Source organism: Callospermophilus lateralis, chromosome 1 (genome assembly GCF_048772815.1).
Source record: "Callospermophilus lateralis isolate mCalLat2 chromosome 1, mCalLat2.hap1, whole genome shotgun sequence".
Lineage (NCBI taxonomy): Eukaryota > Metazoa > Chordata > Mammalia > Rodentia > Sciuridae > Callospermophilus > Callospermophilus lateralis.
This window is the reverse complement of record NC_135305.1, coordinates 217888073-217909184: the sequence shown is the minus strand read 5'-3', so window position 1 is coordinate 217909184 and position 21112 is coordinate 217888073. Positions and strand designations below refer to the sequence as shown.

Genomic DNA, 21112 nt, shown 5'->3' with positions numbered 1-21112 from the left:
TTGTGAAACTAACTACAATCCATCTCCAAAATTTTTCATCTTAATGCAGTTAAATCTTGATCCCTAACATAGGCTGAAACCATTATACTATAAGACATGGTAAGAAATTAAAACTATTTATGTTATTAAAAGGCACATTAACAGGGCCAACCTTTTAGCTTTGCTGAATTTTCCAAGATATTGCAACTGAACAGCACAGTTGCTAAGATTGAAAAATTCGGCTGTGGAGTCTCCTAAATGCATTTTTAATATCCCTGTTCCTCAGGCTGTAGATGAAGGGGTTCAGCATGGGGCTGACCACAGTATACATCACTGAGGCCACTGCACCCTTTCTGGGAGAATGTGATAAAGCTGAACTCAAGTACACTCCAACAACTGTTCCATAAAATAAGCAAACAACTGCCAGGTGAGACCCACAGGTGGAGAAATCTTTGTACTTCCCACCAGAGGATGGGATCCTCAGAATGGAGGCAATTATCTTATAGTAAGAGAAAAAGATCCCTGAGATAGGGAAAAGGCCATATATGGCAGCAAGAAAATACTTGACAATGTTATCAGAGTAGTTGTCAGAACAGGAAAGATTCAGAAGTTGAGAAGGATCACAGAAGAAACTGGAAATTTTCACATCCTTGAAGCTGGTAATTTGTAAGATCATCAAATTGTGCAGCTGAGAGTCCAAAAGACTCAGCCAAAATGACACCAAAGTTAAGAAGCCACAGAGACGAGGGTTATAATGACTGTATAATGCAGGGGGTGACAGATGGCCACAAACCGGTCATAGGCCAACACAGTCACAAGCATGTCATCCATACAGACAAAAATGCCAAAAAGAGACATTTGTGTCAGGCAGCCCTCGTAGAAAATGACTCTATTATGAGTTTGGATGTTCAAGAGCATCTTTGGGACTGTGGTCGAGATGAAACTGATGTCCACAAAAGACAGGTTGGAGAGGAAAAAGTACATGGGGGTGTGGAGGTGGGAGTCAGAGCTGATGGCCAGGATGATGAGCAGGTTCCCAAGCACCGAGACCAGGTACATAGACAGGAACAATCCAAACAGGGTGGGCTGCCGGTCTGGGTCCTCTGAAAGGCTCATGAGTTGGAATTCTGAGACACATGTTAGATTTTGTGCTACTATATTGCTTGAACAGCTTTTTAAACAATCAAAAAATGTGAGAATAAAGAAACATGTACCAAACTCCCCTCCATCTGTATATATTTGAATGGAAGTATTCACAAGATTATTCACACTTGAATACTGTGCACCAATAATGATTCTCAGGAGTGTAACACACAGTCTTTGTACACTCTTCCTTCACTTTCTGCATTATACCCCTCTTCCATATCTGCTTGAGAGACATTGATCTGAACAATGTTAGAAATCTAGGAGCAGTGGAAAAACAAGTTCATGATCACAACAAAATATTGCATACTCTTTTATGAAAACAATCAAGAATAAGTAATGGCCTTCGTTATTAAGAAAACACTATTAATGAAACTATTTATTAATAAAAGGAAATTCAGAAGCAGTTTGATATGCCTTGCTTGGTTCTATCACCTTCGGATAAATTCATTAAAATGATATATTCATTTAAATTTATTTAAAATACTGTGTACCAGGTACTTTAATTTCTCTGACAACTACATCATGGGTGAGAAATCATAATTAGAAAATATAATGGGCAATTATCTTCAAGAAATCTCATTATTCTTTTGAATTTTTATTCCCCTCCCCTTAAGTTTGTTCTTGAAAATTTATATAAATTAATAAATATCCTTCCCTTTTATGAACTTTAAATTTTGGTAAATATTGTTAAGTGCACACAATCAATGGTATCACCACAAATGCAGCATTTATATACACTGTACCTGTCAATAGTTCTAAAATCTTAAGCCCTAAGAAAAACCTTTGAATAGATTACATTTTGATACTTACATTCAAATTTAAGCATATTTTATTTCTCTTTGGTATAAATTTGAAATTTCTATAAATTTTGATATTATGTATCAACCCATAGAATATTAGTAAAATACCTACTATACAAAACAATTCTTCATTCTTTTTTTTAAAATCTTCATTCTATTCTCCAGTTGTATGAAAATTCTTACTTCAGCTTTGTGAAGGAAAGAGGTGGTTCGTATATGTCAGGTTTCACTATTGAATTGGACAATAGAAAACAGAAAAGAACAACCAGTAACATAATTATTTCTGGAAACTTCCTCATCTGTTAAACAGTAATAATAATTACTGACTTGGTGGAGTTGCTGTAAGACTTTTTTAAATTTGAGATTGAGAGTCGGGTGTGCTGGTACCTGCCTGTATTCTTAGTGATTGAGGAGGATCAGTCATGAGGATCACAAGTTCAAACCCAGCCTCAGCAACTTAGGCCCTAAGCAATTCAGTGAGACCCTGTCTCTAATGAAATATATAAAAGGGCTGGGGATGTGGCTTAGTAGTTAAGCACCCTTGGGTTCAATAACCAGTATGTCCCCCCAAAAAATTTTTTTGAGATTGAGATTTTGAGGATCCCTCTCTAGGTCCCTCTCCTATGCTCAGAAGGCCCACTTGCTCTGTTGTGCAGCTACTAGAAGATCTAGAGGGAGAACAATGGGCGGCCTGTAGCCAGAAAATGAACATAAGTGAAATTTTATACCTGGATTAGAGGAAGAATGGAGAATATTACCCAGTTCTTGTTTTTCCTAAAGCTGATTATTATGAGGTTTGCTCTGAAGTAATTGTAGTTAATGGGGTTTAATTCTTCTATCAAATTGGAAACAGCAAGAACTCACATTGAGTGAAAGTATGGATACCTGGATATTTTCCCAATCCAGGGATCTTCAGAAAAAGAAGTTTACTAAATAATCCCTTCCATAAAAGTAGAAGCAATAATCAGCCCAGCAGATGGGTAGACATACAAGCAGTATGAAAGAACCATCAAAGAAAACACCCCAAACAACCCAAAACATGTCAAGACCTGTTCCCACTGACAACACAGTGGAGGAAATGTTAGAGAATAAAAATTTAGAAAGTTCACTTTTAAAATGTTCAATAAGATAAAGGAAGATGTAGGAATTAACTTAGACAATACAAAAACTGAATGATCATTCCAATAAAGAAATAGAGATTCTGAAACAGAATGAAACAGAAATTGTGGAAATGACTCAATAAATCAAACAAAGAGTTCAATAGAAAGCATCACCAATAGAGTAGACCACTTTAAAGACATCCTCAGGCTTTGAATACATTATAAAATCTTGAAAATAAACTCAACAATAAAAAAGTGTTAAGATATTATGACCAGAATATTCAAGAAATCTGGGATGACATTATGACAAAAATATCTAAGAATTATTGGTGTGGATGAAGGCTCCAAAATACAAAATAAAGAAATATACTGTCTTATTAATGAAATAATATTAGAAACTTTTCCAGCCTTAGGAATGAGACACAAATCCAAATACAAGATGCAAATGGAACCCCACAAAGTAAAGACCAAAGAATATCATAAAAAACACATTATGATGAAAATGCCTAATATATATACAAGAAAGATAGAATTTTAAAGGCCTCAAGAAAAAAATGGTTCATCACCTTTAGAGATAAGCCAATTCAGAAATCAAATGATTTCTCAGCCAAGACCCTAAAAGCCAAGAGGCCTTGAAAAAGTATTTATAACATCTGAAAGAAAATGGGCACCAACCAAGGTTACTATATCCAGCAAAACTGGATAAAAATCTGGAGTTGAAGCTGAAGGGTAAAACTTCCATGATAAGGAGAAGCTAAAAGAATTTATAGCCACTAAGCCAGCACTATAAAGCATACTCAATAAAATATATTTCATGCCAAATAAAAGAAAAATAAAATGAAGACAAGTATATGGATGAATCACACTAAAAGAATAATCAACTTAAGGAGAATCAAGTCTGAGTTAAGAATTAGATATAAGCCAAAATGGCAAGAATTAAAAATCATCTCTCATATAATGTTGATATAAATGCACTAAACTGTCCAATCAAAAGACAGAGATTGGTAGATTGTATTAAAATAAGACCATAAGAAACTTGACTTATAAACTTGCTTTACAGGAAAAGAGATCCAAAGAACCAAGGTGCAAGGATGAAAACAGATCTATCATGTAAATGGAAACAGAGGGCAAGCAGGAGTCACTCTCCTATCAAAGTAGACTTCAAACAAATTAACTGGAATAGAAGAAAAATGTCTCTTCACAGTGACAAAGGGACTCATCCAACAACAACACATGAACATAAATCCTCATGCTGGGTACACACATGCATAAAACAAACTTTCTCAAAATGAAGAATTAAACAGGTCTCAGTGCTATAATGGGTGATTTCAATATCCCTCTCTCACTGTCAGATAAGTCATCCACACATAAGTAAAGACTGATCAGAACTGAATATTATTACTAATCAAATGGACTTCAGAGACAGCTACAGAATATTTCATCCATCAAAACCTGAATTCGTATTCTTCTCAGTGGCACATGAAACATTTTCTAAAACACTGGATTTTAGGGAACAAAGAAATCTTAGTAATTATAAAAAGAGGATACACTTTCTTGAATTTTATCATATCATAATGGAATTGAGTTAGAAATCAATGATAATATAAAATGAAAAATCCATTTTAACACCAGGAGATTAAATAACACAGTTTTTAACTTCAAATGGACCATAAAAGAAATTAGAGGAGAAATAAAATAATTCTTAGAAAGAAATGAGAATAGAGATACAATATATGAAAATCTCTGGGACAGGATGAAGATAATTCTAAGAGGAAAGTTGATAGCACTGAGTTCCTTCATTTAAAAAAATAGAAAAGTATCAAACAAATAATCTAACATTATGACTCAAGGCCCTAGAAAAAGAACAAACTAATTCCAAAATCAGTAAAAGATAGGAAATAAATAAAATCAGAATTGAAATTAATAAAAATGAGAATTAAAAAATATAAAGGATCAGTGCAACTGAGTTGTTTCTTTGAAAAGATAAAGAAAATTAATAAACTTTTAACCAACTAACTGAAATAAAGAGAGAGAAGGCTCAAATCAACAAAATTAGAGTGAAAAAAAAGAAAATATCATCAAAGACACTTTTGAAATCTAGAGGGCCATTAGAAACAATTTGGAAATTTATGCTCCAGTAACATGGAAAATCATAAGACATTGACAAAATTTTTAGACACATATGACCAAAACAAAAATAGGAGGATATATGAAACTTAAATAAACCATTATCAAGCTGATAATTTTAACCAACAATTAAAAGACTTCCAACAAAGAAAAGAGCAAGAACAGAGGTATATTAATCCAAGTTCTACCAGACCTTTAAAGAAGAAATAATGCCAGTCCTCCTCTAATTATTCATGATATAGAAAAAGAAGGAACACTTTTAAATTATTCTATAAAGCCAGTATCACCCCTATACCAAAACCAGATAGTCATATCATGGAAAGAAAACCTAAGATCAATAAACTATGAGGGACATAGATGCAAAAATTCTTAACAAAATCTTGATTCAAAAAATGGTAAGAAGATAGTATAGCATGATTAAGTGGTTTTCATTCCAGGGATCCAATGTTTCTTCAACAAATGCAAATCAATAAATGCAATACACCACATACATGGAGTTAAGGACAAGAATATGTCATTATCTCAATAAGGTGAAGAAAAGCATTTGACAAAGTCCAGTACTTTTTATGTGAAAAACACTGGAGAAACTCTCATACGTGGAAGTTAGATCAAAATAAGGGGGGAAAGGGTTGGAATCTCATGAAAACAGAGATCAATACAGTATAGAAGGAAATTGAGGGTCAGAGAAGGGAGGAGGGATGGGAAAAGGGAGGAAAGGTGGAATGATATTGACCAGATTAGCATATGAACATATGTGAATATTCCACAGTGAATTTCCCCTTTGTGTATATCTATAAAATACTAATATTAAATAGTGTAAGTTAGTAGAAGAAAGACCAATAGAGGAAACGAAAAAGGAAGAGGGAGAAAGAAAGGGGGAAAGTGAAGTGCTAGGGACTGAATCAGAGCAGATTATATTCCATGCTTGTGTAATTATGTCAAAATGAACCCAGTACAGTGTATAACTGCAATTCACTAATAAAAACTAAATATAGGGGATTGTATGAAACAGAAAATCACCTGTAGGATACCATAGTGGTTACTAGTGCAGATAGTGGTCACCAATGAATGCAAAACCGTGGGTGAAACATAAGAGAATATTAGATTGCCTGGCTTAATGTAAATCCTTTTGAATATACTGTATTACATTTTTTTCAAAACCTGTGATTATTCAGTGAGAAATTTACAACACTGTATTGTAAGGTTTATAATCTGTGGATACAAAATGTACAACAGCTGTACAAAGATAGAAGAAAATAAAGTCTTATAATGTTTTCTATTTTGTAGTCATTAAAGTCATACAATATTAACTCTGTATGTTAAGATGCATATTGAAATTTTCAGAGAAACTAGCAAACATGAAAACCTCTGTCATTAGTATGTAAATACTAGTAAGAAATTAAAATAAGTAGAATAGGTATTTACATATGTCCACAGGCCCTGTAGTCCTATTGGTCCAAAATAAGAAATAATCAAAATGTTTTTGAAAACACATTGTCCTGAATCCATATAATGCAATATTTCTCAGCAAAACAAAGGAAAATGCACACCCTTCTTGAATCTCAAAAATTTTGTGTGTGGAGACAGCTGATCTAATACCATGTATATTGTATGATTTCAGGCAAAATGAACCTAAGGTTAAAAATTCTCAAAAGTAACTTCATCTGGGGGAAGAAAAAGTTGCTGGGAAAGGATACAGATAATTTTCTTGTGATATTGCCAATGTTCTAAGCTTAAAAGCAGTAAGGTTTTATGGGTGGGTGGGTGTGTGAAAACTCTAGTTAAGATTTATGACATTTAATATATGTACATCTGAACTCACCAAAAATGGAATAAGTGGGATTGAGTTGGGACAGATGAGAAGCACAAAAGAAATTAAATATAATTAGCAAATGTTCCATCTGAGTAATGAGTTACTATTCAGTTCATTTTACATATACTTAAAAAGTTATGTAATAAAATGCTTATATAAAAAATGTTCAAATTGCATTTCTAGTAGTTTTGTCTCATTATTACATCCACCTGTTGTCAGACCAACACCAAAGTAGTCAGAATGTGTACATGTGAAGTGTGGAGTGGTTCTTTCCTACACCAGAATTGAAACCCACTGTCTAATGATATCCAGGCTCCATGAATACTAGCTATTAATATAGTCAATAATAGGCACTTCCTATTTTTAATTATGTGAATTGGATAATACTTGTCTCAGGACTAACATTAGATAGAGATCTTAACAATTACCTAAGAAATTTTAGTTCTTAGTATCTCTGCATAATTCCATTCTCCTGCAAACCTGTTTCCCAAGAGAGGTGCAATTTTCTGTTGGAGTTTCTTCATTAGTATTTATTAATGTATCCATTAACACTTGTCCCCCCCAAAAAAATACTTACCTGAGTACTTAAATCTCATCTAAGCAGTCTGCAACATAATTCTTACTGACCCTGAAATGAGTCCCTGTGAAGTATATTTTTCTACCTCATTCAGTCTGGATCTGATGCAAAGCATTAACCAGTAAGTTATTAGTATAGCAATCATTTCAAACTTCCTGTGCCTTTCTTCACATCACACAAATAAAAGTCTCTGTATAATAGGTTAGCAGAGGATAATTGATTTCCAACTAAAATGCATGTCCAGTCTTGCTATTAATGACCAACATGCATGGCCCTATAAAAAGAAGTCATTAACACCTGCATTCACTTAATCATGACTTTGGTTACCAAAAGACAGTGGCACCCTAACTAGTCATACTCTCTCCATGATAACTCACAAAGAAGTTTGGTCTTGTGTAGGGAATAATATTTCTATTTTGTTCCAGAAAAAAAGACAGTAGCCTGGGTTGGAGCCAGAAAGCAGCGTTTTGATCCTGCATTACTAACCTGACAGTGTGTGCAGGTGTGTGGGAATCTCTCTACTTATCCCTGCTCACATCGCTTTGTGGAGCAATAGGCACATCTCTACAACTTGTAGGGCACCTACGGGAAGTATGGACCTTAATAAACTTTGATCCTTGTGGTTTTAGTAAAATATTCCATGATCAGGGAAATACAAATGCTGGAGGAAAGAAATTGTCAAGGGCCCAGAGCCCGGGAATGATGTGAAATTCAGAAGTGTGTCCCAGTTGAAGGCAGAAGCCTGAAGTAACCCCTTCAAGTTCCTGCCTCTGTTCCTTTTCTCAAGCCCATGAAAGTCTCTGCCATGATCTTTTAAAAATTGACTATTTCAGGTGATATTCATAAATATAATAAAGGGCTCTATCACCATGACACTATGTCAACTTGCCTTTATTTCTATGGGACATTCCTAAAAGGGATGAAACTGCAGACAGAAACTCCAAGTGTGTTGAATCAAACTGATTTGGGCCAGTTTTAGGAAAGAATGGTGGGTCACTTCTGTATTCAAGAGACATGTTTTTGATTCCTCCCCTGTGCCAAGAAAACAAGTCTATGTGAAATCCAAAATGAAAGAGGGATGTAGCCTTCCCAAATACACAGCATATGCATCTATAGGGTCGTACAGAAAACATCCCCTACAGAAGTAGGAAAATGGTAACTTCAGATCACTTCATGCATTAGCTGAGTGGCCTGAGGATTAAGTTTGTCATTGGTAATAACAATAATAATAATATCTAAGTTTTATGTTGCCTTAGCCTCATAGATGTCACATATTAATCACATACAGAGAAACTATTATCCATTTAATCCTGACTCGCTACAGTTTTATCAAATAGAAATAAACTCAGATGAAAATGCTGAGTCTCAGAGACACAAACAATCCTCCCTACCTCTCAGAGATAATGAGTCTAGCAGCAAGATTCAAAATTGAAATGTGTGACTCTGAATTTGATCCAGTAAATATTTTTATCTTTTACCAGAAAACAGAATGTTTCCAGCAGATGTCTCAATAAGGCTCAGCCACATTTTTAAAGTCTTTCCAGCATCATGAGTAGACAAGAAATCAGACCTAATCTTATGTTTGCTTTGAGACTGAGAGGGTATTTTCAACCATAAGGGACCATGTGGTGAGCTCAAGATGGTTCTGGAGGGGGCCCAATAGTGTGATCTGTGCTGAATGATCATCAGCCTCCCCTACTGTGACCTCTCCTGTGACCTGTGACTATTCTTGCATTGTGCATGCAGCAGGCACTCCCACTGATCTGCCCTGTGATCCCCAGGAATCCCACGAGGAAGAGCATCGTGGGCAAGGCTCTCTTTCTGCAGTGACAGGGAAGAGGAATGGCTGGTGGGCTTGCTGATGGGATGGTCTGCTAGGATTCTCCTGTGATGCCCTGTGTCCATGGTCAGACAGCCCAGTACAAACAAGACTGCATTCTTTCCCACCTAACAAAGGAGTACAAGTTACATTTTCAAGTCACTTTTTCAATTTTTATGAAATAATAATAAAGTGGACATGCATAACTCAAATCCAATAGTGCTTAAGAAATGAAACAATAATGTAGAACACATTGCTCAGCACCTGCATCTAGGAAGCCCCTTATACCAGTTCATGAGGCTAAGGCTACTCTCATTTCCCTCATCCTGTTCATACCATCACGGTTCTTCATAGAGCTTAGGAAACACTTCAGAAAGACCCATTTGTGCTGTTTTGAGTGAGATTTTTATAGGAAATAGAACTAGTGGAGGGACAGCAAATTTTTAATCACCTTAAACAGAAATGTAAACTTCACAGACCCCATAGCTGAAACTTTGCATATTGGTATCCTCTCATCTGGACCCCCAAACAGTGATGTTTGTCCTCGTGATGAGGAACACTACCTCCAACAGCACTTTCCACATCCACTGGCTCCCTCTGCACTTACTGGGTCACACTGCTTCTCTGCTGGGTCAAGACCAAGAAATGCACATCCCAAGACCCACCCATAACGGGTGCCCAGTAAAGGCTCCGACTATATCCACAGCATTCATATGAATACAGTGTCAGCAGCTTCTGATAGGAACAACCACAGGCAGAAACAGATCTATGCAGTCCACTGGACAGGAACCATCAGTGAAAAGACTGGAGGCACAGGCTGATGACTTGCTGTTAAAGGACCATGGAAGCTCAATGCACACAGCTCCTAATTAGTCAAATAGGTCCACGATACCTCATCTCTAAGGACCTCTGAATATTCATGGAGGAAGCAAAGCAAAATAATGTCCACAAACTTCTTGGATCCTGACTCTAATTAGGGGGAAGCTTGTGTGTGCTACTTGCTTCTTTCACTTTTTTAAAAAAGACATATCTTCTTCAAATGTCCATTTTCATTGGAGGAAGATGTAAATAAAAACTATAACATTGTGACCATACCAAATGCAAACTTCACTCACATTAATGACATTCACTTGTTCTGCAGAAATCACCATCAATCGTGTCCAGAAATTTTTGATTTTCCAAAACTGAAACTTCTACCCTTGTCTAAACTCTCCATTAGTCCCACAATACAGTCCAGACAACCACCATTCCTCTGTGAAACATAAAGAGGAAACAGTCATCCACCCCTTAAATATCTAATAAGGAAGAAAGAACTGGGTTTTTTTTTGTTTTGTTTTTTATCATTTATACCGACCAGTTACAGTCAGTGCTTCACTGTTTGTCTGATCATAAATCATCTCATTTATAGCACCAAGGATGCCCTGGAACCCAATTTTTCATAATATACTATGATATCTACAATGTTAACTACCAAAAACAGCAGGAATGGTGGGGTCAGCAATTGCTAATCAAAATCAATGAGTAGCCATGAACTAGATCTGGCATTAAAGCAAACAGCAGGTGTCAACTATGTCATCTGCAGCAGTAATACTGGCACGTGGATGGATCTAGTCTGTGAAGGACACACTTCTAGAATAAATGCTTTAACCATAACATGGCACTTAATTCCAGGAATGCTGTGATCAAAAGATCTGATGAGAACAACTTAAATGAGGAAAAGTTCATTTGGCCCATGGTTTCAGGTTTAGTGCAATCCATAACTCTAGGCCCAAGGTGAGGCAGAACACCATGGAAGGAAGGCATGAAGGAGGGAAACAGCTCAAAACATGGTAAACGGGAAGCAGAGAGAAATAGAGTGCTCCACTCACCAGGAGCAAAATAGAAAAGACATGCCCTTAGTGACCTGTCTCCTCCAGCCACTCTCTACCCGCCTTTTGTTACCACCCAGTTAATCCTGGTCAGTGGACTAATACACTGACTAGGTTACAGCTCCTGTGATCTAATCATTCGCTGTGAACCTCCTTGTGTTGCCTCACACCCAAACCATAACAATCTACTGTGAAATGCAATTGTCAAAGCACACTGCAGCGTGGGAATGATGGGAGACTCTACAGTGTGTCTCTAAGGTTTTACTTTCTCTTCCCACCACTTTACTTTTCCTGCACTCATGAAAGTCTCTACCACTGTTTTTGAATGTTGAAGATAGTGTTAAGGGCTGGGGATACAGCTCAGTTGGTAGAGTGCTCACCTCGCATGCACAAGGCCCTGGGTTCAATCCCCAGCACCAAAAAAAAAAAAAAAAAAAAATGCTGTTAAGTGGAAGAATAGGGCTCTTGTGTCCATGACACAGACACAAAAGAGAGCTATTCCATCTCATCTAGGACACATTCCTAAGAATGATGTAAGTACAGAAAGGAAAGAATCCAGTGTCCTGAAGCCGTACTGATTATGCCCAGGATCTGTGAGCAGAGAAAAGGTCTAGTCAAGGGTAAACACAACTTTTTTTTTTTTAATCTCCTCTCTGCCAAAAATGGTATAGGCTTTGGGGAACCAGAGATTAAAAGATTTAGTCATTCCTATCTGAATACACAGCACATACCTACAGAAGGATGACATTAAAATGCAACAGTAAAAAAATAGGAAAAAAGTAACGGAAGATCAGGACATGTTTTAATTTAAGGGTATGGACAATGATCTTGCCATATGAATAATGACTATCCAATGTGTATTTGTCCCTATTTTACACATTCAATGCATGGAAATAGGGAACAAACCTTTTCTGTTTAATTTGTATTCAATGCAACTGCATAAAATAGAATTCACCTCATATGACAATCCTGATTCTCAGTGACACTAACAATCATTTCTATGTTCAGGAAATAATAAGTGGAGCAAACAGCAGTGAAATTAAATTGTGAATCTCTTGTGTTTCCTAATATTAGCAACATTCTAAGCAGAGCACCAGAGGCCTCAACTGCAGGCACATCTCAGGTACAGTCCGACCACTCTCCAGTTTCTTGAATCATAATAAAATCAAGGCGTGACTCTGGGTCTCCTTTTCACATTGAGTGGGCTCATTGTAAGAATGCAGAGGATGTGGGCAGCTCCAAGGATACCCTGTGGGTATACCCTGTGTGTCCAGCTATTGTTGCCTAGTTTTTCTTTGATTTTTTTCCTCTTCTCGGAGCCATTCTTCCTTAATTGGTGCAGCAGATGCCAGGCATTGTGGTGTCCTGTGATCTACCGGATATTCCAGGACTACAGTTCACAGGGAAGAAGGGACCCATCCTAGACTGAGAGGAAAGTGAAAGCACAGGTTGGTTGTGAAGGGGACAACCTGCCCATGTGCCCCGCGTCTCAAATCCATAGTGCAATTCTAACATGGCTATAGTTATTCAACCTAAAAACCTAGGTTGAGTTACACAAAAACCTGAGCCCCATTTTTGTAAAATAAAAATAAAGTGCAATGTAGACCTTAGGGAAAACTTTGCAGATGAAGTCAAATAATCTGTGTGGAACCCTGGTCAGCACCTGGCACTCAGAAATCTCCCATTAGCAATTCATGATGTTATTTATTGTTGCTCTCCTCATCCTCATCACCTTCATACACCCTTTGTAATGCTTAGGACAAGGGTAACTAGGGTGTATTTACTCCCTTTGTGGAGAAAACTCTATGAGAAATGGAGTCATTGTGGCAGAAAAAGAAAATCTTTGCATGAGATTTTGGTTACCATCACCACTAACAGTCCCCCTGTGGCTACCCAAATATCATGTTCGTCCTGAGGAAAAAAAGGAGGCAATGAATAGGACATTCCCTCTTCCAGTCTTTACCTCCCAGAGAAGTTACTGCTTGCACTGTGTATCTGGTAGGTCATTACCCAGGAGAGCAGCCCCAACACACCTCCCTCGCAGGACTAACCTGGCCCCATTCAAGATGAATGTCCATGCAGTTTTGATAGCAGGTTACTGGTGCAAACAATCATGGAAGAAAGAGACACAGGTATGGAGCCCACTAAACTAGGAACCATTAAGCAGAAGGGTTAGAAGCAGAGGCTGAATGTGACCCTGAAGGCTCATGTCTCAGAGCTCATATTTAGTCATATTTGTCCAGGTAAAAACAAAACCTAAGAACTTCATATTAATGATGGAAGAAGGGGAGGAAAATAAATGTCAAAAATTTTATTTAGCTCTTCTGATACTGACAATGAAGTGCATGTGTCCTATTCATTTCTTTAATTTCTTTTTTATGTTTTATTTGCTTTTTATTTCCATTTCTATTATGGCAAATTCAAAATTTCACTAAAATGAATAACTTTCACTAGAGTCAAGGGCACAGTTCAGGGGCATTTGATATATTGATATTATTGTGAAGATATCATCATCACCCACCTACAGAATTTTTTTTTTATTTATTCAACATGAACCTATTTTCCCTAACGCTGGCCACCATCATTCATTATGAAATAGCAAAACCATGAAGCTGCAAAAAAACAGTATTACTATGAAGGATAAATTGACAGGACTAGATGTTTAGCTTTGCTGTATTTTCCAACAAATATTGCAACTGGACACCACAGGTGCTGAGATTAGACTGTTCTCCTGTGCAATCTCTTCAGGGCACTCTTAATGTCCCTGTTCCTCAGGCTGTAGATGAAGGGGTTCAGCATGGGAGTGACCACAGTGTACATCACAGAGGCCACCACACCCTTTCTGGGAGAATGTGACACAGCTGATCCAAGGTACACTCCAAAGGCTGTTCCATAAAATAGACAAACAACTGCCAGGTGAGACCCACAGGTGGAGAAGGCTTTGTACTTCCCACCTGATGACTGGATTCTCAGAATGGAAGAAACAATTTTATAGTACGAAAAAAGAATTCCTGAGATGGGGAACAAACCATAAAAGGCACCAATAACATACTTTATAATGTTATTAGAAAAAGTCCCAGAACAGCTAAGATTAAGGAGTTGGGAAGGGTCACAGAAGAAACTAGAAATTTTTGAATCCTTGAAATATGTAAATTGTAAGACAATTGAATTGTGTAGCTGGGAGTCAAAAAGGCTAACCAAAAATGACACCAAAACTAAGAAGCCACAGAGGCGAGGGCTCATAATGACTGAGTAATGCAGGGGGTGACAGATGGCCACAAAACGGTCATAGGCCATCACAGTCAACAGAAAATCATCCATACATGCAAAAATGATAAAAAGAGACATCTGTGTCAGGCAGCTCACATAGGAGATGATCTTGCTCTGAGTTAGGATGTCCACAGTCATTTTTGGTACTATGGTGGAGGAGAAACAAATGTCAACCAAGGACAGGTTGGAGAGGAAGAAGTACATGGGGGTGTGGAGGTGGGAGTCTAAGGTGACAGCCAGAATGATGAGCAGGTTCCCAAGCACTGTGACCAGGTACATGGACAGAAACAGTCCAAAGAGGATGGGCTGTAGGTCTGGATCCTCTGAGAGTCCCAGGAGATGGAATTCTGAGACACCCGTCAGATTTTGTAGTTCTGTATTTGTTGGACACCTTGGGAAGGGTGGGGAGAAATGTTGGGGAAAGGAAGTTCATAAACAGGAACCCAGCACTCTGTATTATTTTGAATTCATTTGAATTCATGGATTCACAAGTATTCAAACTTGAAGTCAATATCTTTGAACAAAACATTTATGGAAAATCCAATATTTTTAGACACTTTCATTATTGGTTTCTGTGTTATTCATGTCCTTCCATTTACACCTAAATATAAACACTCAAATGAACAATCTTAGAATACCAGGAGCATTAGAGAAAATAAGTCCATAATCACAAGAAAATGCAGCCTACTCTTCAGAAAAGAAAATAAATAATGGGTAATAGGCCTCCTCCTATTTAGAAAAAAAAATCATTCTAATGAAAGGAAATTAAGAAGTAGCCCAATATATCTTTCTTCATTCTAAGTCCTTAGGGACAAAATCTTTGAATTATAATATTAAAAACATTAAGTTCTGCATTCTCTTACAATTAAATCAAGGTTGATTATTTACAGTCAGAAAACATTTTATGTGCAGTTTTTCTTCTAGAGATTTTATTTTTCTGATTCCCCTCCTCTTTAAATGTTTACTTTAAAAATTATGCAGTAATAAATAATTATTCTTTGCTTTTGTGGACTTAAAATTTTTTATGGTTTTGAAACAATTGTACCTAATAGTGTGATTCACTGTGACATATTTGTGCACAATATGATTCGGACAGTTTAATTTCTAATTATTTCCTATTCTCTCCTCCTGCACCCCATTTTGATAAACATGGTTAAGTTCACATAATCAATATTACCACTGATATAAAATGTGACTTTATTGTACATTGAAACTGTCAATAATTTTTAGATCATAAAAGATAAGAACTTTCTCTGAATATTTTATTTTTATACAGGCTTATTTGGGATAATTCATGAAATATAAGATATATAAAAATGTTCTTTTTTATTCTTTTGTGATACTTCTACACTGGACTTGATTGGGGCCTTGAATACTTCATGGGATTTCAGAACACAACCTATCAAATTTACAGACTAAGACCTTAGTACCAAAGAAAGGCCCAAGCATAGGTTTATGTCCCAACATTATTTCCGCTTAATAGATTTTCACATGAATATTCCCTGATACAAGGATTGCAATTACTTACTTCACATACTTGAAGGAAACTAGGTTCATTATTAGGATTTAATTAAGAAAATATGCCAAAGAGAAAAATAAAAGAAATAATGTAAGCAGCCAGGATATTTGCATCATCTATAAAATGGCAGTGATAATTACCTCCTGTTTCTGTTGTAAGAGAGTATTTTTAAAATCTTTTAAATGTTAATGGTTTGGGGGTTCATTAGTTAATATGTTCACCTGTGGAGATTTTTACTATTAGTGCACCATGGTAATACATACAATTGGGATCATTTTGACACAGCCAATGGATATACTCACCTCTACTTCAGTCCCCAAAACTTCCTCTTTCCATTCTCTCCTACCTCTCCTGTGGAGATTTTAATATACCCAGACACCTTGGTCTCAAACAAAAATCACTTTAATCAGAATGTGCATTTGAAGTTCTTGAGTCAGTAGCAGGGTTAAGAACTCCAACTTGGGGCTGGGGATGTGGCTCAAGCGGTAGCGTGCTCGCCTGGCATGCGTGCGGCCCGGGTTCGATCCTCAGCACCACATACAAACAAAGATGTTGTGTCCCCCAATAACTAAAAAAATAAATATTAAAAATTCTCTCTCTCTCTCTGTCTCTCCCTCTCTCCCTCTCTCTTTAAAAAAAAAAAAGAACTCCAACTTTAGAATATTTTCTGGCATTTAGAAAATTTTGCTTGGATATTAACTTTGCTACTCTCCATTAATACACACTATCCATATTAAAATAAAAACATCGAATAATATTTGCATCAAAACCCACATTTGATAGAGGTATGAATAATTACCTATGAAAACTGAGTTATTTGTATCTCTGTAAGAGACCATTCTCCTGCAGACTTGTCCCCAAACACAGCTACAGTCATGAATTGGGTGGGTGTAATTTGCTGTTGATGTTTCCACATCAGTATCAATGTATGTGTCCATAAACAGTTTTCCTTAAAACTTACCTGAAAAGTACCTAATGCTCATCTAAGTAGCTAACAAGAACACCCATTACCTTTGAAATGTGCTAGTTTGCATCCATGTGTGGATTAAAGTCACTCATGAAATACACATTTATGGAAAGGCTTTATGTGATGTGCATTATTACCCAAAGGAGGAACATTATTTACCTTATAAGTTCATTATTATGCAAATCCTTTCAAAATTCTTCTGCCTTTCACAATTCCCAAAAGTGAAAATTACTATATAATAGTGGAGAGAGGGTATATTTTGAATTTTCCACAATCGATGTATGTTCAGTATAATAACTGATCACCTGCATACACTATCCCAATTAAAAAAAACAGTCATTGCCATATGTGAAATTCACTTTTTCATAAGATTTATCAACAAAAATATCACTGAGGTCCTTCTAGTAATAATGCTTCCAAGATAACTGATCAAGGCGATTCATATTTATATTGTATTGGAAATTCTATTTCCATGCAACTCCAAAAGGAGAAACATCGTCCTGAAATGGAAGTTAGAAAATCCAGGTTTTCATGCTATATATTGACCTGAATCACATGCAGAACATGTGTAAACTTTCCATCTCCCAAAAGCATGTACTACTTAATGAAAATAGGGAGCATAATGCCTGTCACCACCCAATGTGTATATAAGTGATGTTTAGAACCTAACAAATATTTTGATATTATATCTTTTAAAAAGAATTCAATGGTTAAGAAAATAGTGAGTCAATTCATATACATAATTGTCATAGATAATAGTCTAAAATGTGTCTCCACCCAAGCAATAAGACATTCCTGTCCCTTCTCTTTGTACCTCTATTGTTCTTTTGATACATGTGAAAACCTCTGCCTTTGCCTTCAAATGCCTGACTGTTGTTGATGCTGTGGGAGAGAAGTATAGTTCTCAGGTACCCATGACACAGACACCAGCAAGAGCTGTTCAATATTGTCTCTAAGGGATATTCCTGAAATGGTGAAAGTACAGATGAGAAAAAAACAAGTATGTTGAAGCCACACTCAGTACAGCCAGGATTTGTGAACAAGGAAGGGTCTGTTCAAAGTTTAACATTCTTTTAATTTTGATGCTTCCTCTATGCCAAAAACCATCTTGTCTCTGGGGATTCAGAGAAGAAAGATGGCCATTCCTATCAAATTACACAGCACAGACTTTACATAGGATAAAATCAAAATGCAACAACACAGAAATAGGAATATGGCAATTTTGGGTCACAATTATATTTTACTTAAATGGATGAAAACTAGCATTATCATTAGAAATTGCTACCTACTATTTGACGGTATTTTATTTGTTCTGCACATGTTAATCACATACAGAACACACATCATCTCCTTAATTCTAACTTTATAAAGTTACACCAACTATAATTCAACTTGGATGACATTGCTGAATCTCAGAGACACTAACAACCCGCTTTAAGTTTAGGAAACCCTGAGCAGAGCTGAAAGCACTCAGATTAAACAGTCAATCACCTGGTGAGATTCACTGGTCCTTTTTGTTGTTTCCCAACCAGCAGAGCATTTAAAGCAGAGGTCCAGAACTCTCAAGTGAATCTGCCAAGTACATCTTTACCTCTTTCCAACTTCCTGAGTAATAATAAAATCAAGACCTGAATGTGAGTCTCTTTCGTAGATTGAATGGGCTGGTTACAGGAATACAGGAGGATGTGAAGAGCCACAGGTATGTCCTGGGGTGGAAAAAGAGCTCTCTGCTAAAAGAGTGTGGACCTCCCTTTCTGTGTTTTATTACTATATCTCAGGTACTTTCCTAAATCATTGCTGTAAAGACCACCCACTATGAAAACTGATCTACCAGATTCCAACAAAGTTTAGTGCAGAGAAGAACTGGGTCTCATCTTGGAGTGAGGGGGTTGGGGAAAGTGACGACCTGCCAGGGTCCTCCTAGCCAGAGGCCCTGCACCTATAATCAGGCTGCTCAATTCAAACATAACTTCAGAGTTTTTGACCTAAACACCTAACACAGGTTGTACAAAACGTCCATGTTCCTTTCTCTCCTGTAAAAAAATTAATGTGGCACTCATTCCCTGTGGGAAACTAGGGAGATGACTTCAAACAACCAGTATAGAACTCATGCCTCATTGCCTGGCACTGAGGAACATCTCAATAATTGTTCATGATGTTCTGGTTATTGTCTTCCTCATCCCCATCTTCTGCATCACCTTCACAAAGCTTTTGGGGTAGCTAGGAAATAATCTTAAGGGATGCATTTGCTGCTATAATGGATGAGAGGTTATGGGAGTAAACAAGTGTGGGAGGAAAGCAAAATTTCAAGTGAGATTCCAGGGACTCTCACCTAACCATGTGTACAAAGTCAGTCTTCACGGTTGAAACTTAGCACATTGGTATCCTCCCATGTGGCCACCCAAACTGTCATGTTTTTCCTGATGAGGGAAAAACTGGCTTTCTAATGGGCCTTTATCCACTCAGAATCTTGTTAGCACTTACTGGTTTATGCTGTGTGCCTGCTGGGCCATGACCAGATCTCCCCTGCCTCATGCTAAGTGAACACCTTGTTCTGTCCCCAGTATTTATTTCAATGCATTCTCAAGAGCTTCCTGATGCAGACAGCCTTGGGAAGAGGAGACACAAGTATGGAGCCCACTGGATGGCAGACTTTGCTGAATAACTAGAGGAACAGTGGATTGCTGACAATTGTGTAACCTTGGAGGCTCAAAGCACGGAACTCATAATTAGCCAAATTGGTCCATGTTATTCCAATCCCTAAGGACTTCCTATATTAATGGAGAAAGAAGTAGAGAAGAAAATGAATGTCTACCAACTCTTTCTGGTTCTTCCTCTATGGGAAAGAAAGTTCATGTTCATTCTTCATTTATTTCCTTTCTTAGCAAGATGTATTTGATTTTTATATCCCTTTAATTGTAATTAAATTTTAATTTTTAAAAATTTACATCTCTCACCAATTCTAAGTGCACAGCTCATTGGGATTAATTACTTTCTTGTTATCATGCATTTCATTTACAGAAAATTTCCATCTTACCAAACTGAGACTTTGTACACATTTTTACAATTTTTATATGTTTATTAGTGCATTACAGTTATACACTATATCAGGTTTCATTTTGATGTAATCATACCAGCATGGAATGTAATTTGTCCACTTCAATCCCCAGGCAGTACCCACCCTTCCCTTCCCTCATCCCTCCTCCTGTTCCCCTTCCTCCTTCCCACTTGTCTTCCTTCCATCTAGTTATACATTTTTAATCAGTGCTTTATGGATACATGTAAAGGTGAAATTCACTGTGGTATATTTATGGATGCACATAGCATAATTTGGTCAATTCCATTCCACCATCCTGTTTTCCAGTTCTTCCTTTCCTCCCCCTTGATTTACTTCCTCTACTCCACTGATCTCCCTCTTATTTTTATGGGACTCCCCCACCCCATATTTTTGCTATTTTTGTCTAGCCTCCATGACCAGAGAGACTTCAAAATGGGAAAAAAATCTTTGCCAACTTCTCCTCCAACAGATGATTAATATACACAATATATGGAGAACTCAAAAACTTAATACCAAAAAACAAATAACTTAATTAATATATGGACAAAAGAGCTAAACAGACAGTTCTCAAAAGAAAAAATACAAATGGCCAGCATACATATGAAAAAATATTTAACAACCCAAGAAATCAGGAATATGCAAATAAAAACTTCATTGATATTTCATCTTGCTTCACTGAGAATGGCAATTATGGGAAAAAAAAACAAATAATACTAAATGCTGGTAAAGATGTGGGGAAAAGGTACTCTCATACATTGTTGGTGGGGCTAAAAATCAGCACAAGTATTCTGAAAATCAATATAGAGATTCCTCACAAGACTAGGAATGGAGCAGCTCTCCCATTCCTGGTATTTATCTTAAAGAATTAAAATCAGCATACTGTAGTGATACAGCCACATGAGTGTCTATAATAGGGCAATTCACTACAGTTTTTCCAAGTTATGGAAAAGCCAAGGTGACTGTCAACAGATGAATGCATAAGAAAAAAATGGGTGATGTACACAGTAGAGTTCTTCTTAGCCATAAATAATAAATTCATTGTATTTTCTGGTAGATGGATGGAACTAGA

General features: G+C 36.8%; 1 protein-coding gene and 1 pseudogene across 1 annotated transcript; both read right to left on the bottom strand.

Moving 5' to 3' along the window:
* Positions 1-202: 202 nt before the first annotated feature.
* On the bottom strand, positions 203-10030 carry LOC143410750 (olfactory receptor 7E24-like; annotated as a pseudogene).
* A 3917-nt stretch (positions 10031-13947) lies between these two features.
* LOC143410739 (olfactory receptor 7E24-like) lies at positions 13948-19498 on the bottom strand. The gene is made up of 2 exons (XM_076871492.1): positions 19470-19498; positions 13948-14890 (listed from the first exon to the last, which is right to left on the bottom strand). The coding sequence occupies exons 1-2, from the start codon at positions 19496-19498 to the stop codon at positions 13948-13950; spliced, it is 972 nt and encodes a 323-aa protein (XP_076727607.1).
* Between the last annotated feature and the right edge of the window lie 1614 nt (positions 19499-21112).

Bases quoted from the DNA above. Each gene is read 5' to 3' on its own strand.
- LOC143410739 (XM_076871492.1), bottom strand. From the start codon at position 19,498: ATGGCCCAGCAGGCACACAGCATAAACCA. The intron at 14,891-19,469 runs GTAAGTGCTAAC...ACCCTTCCCAAG, and splicing joins CAGGCACACAGCATAAACCA to GTGTCCAACAAATACAGAAC.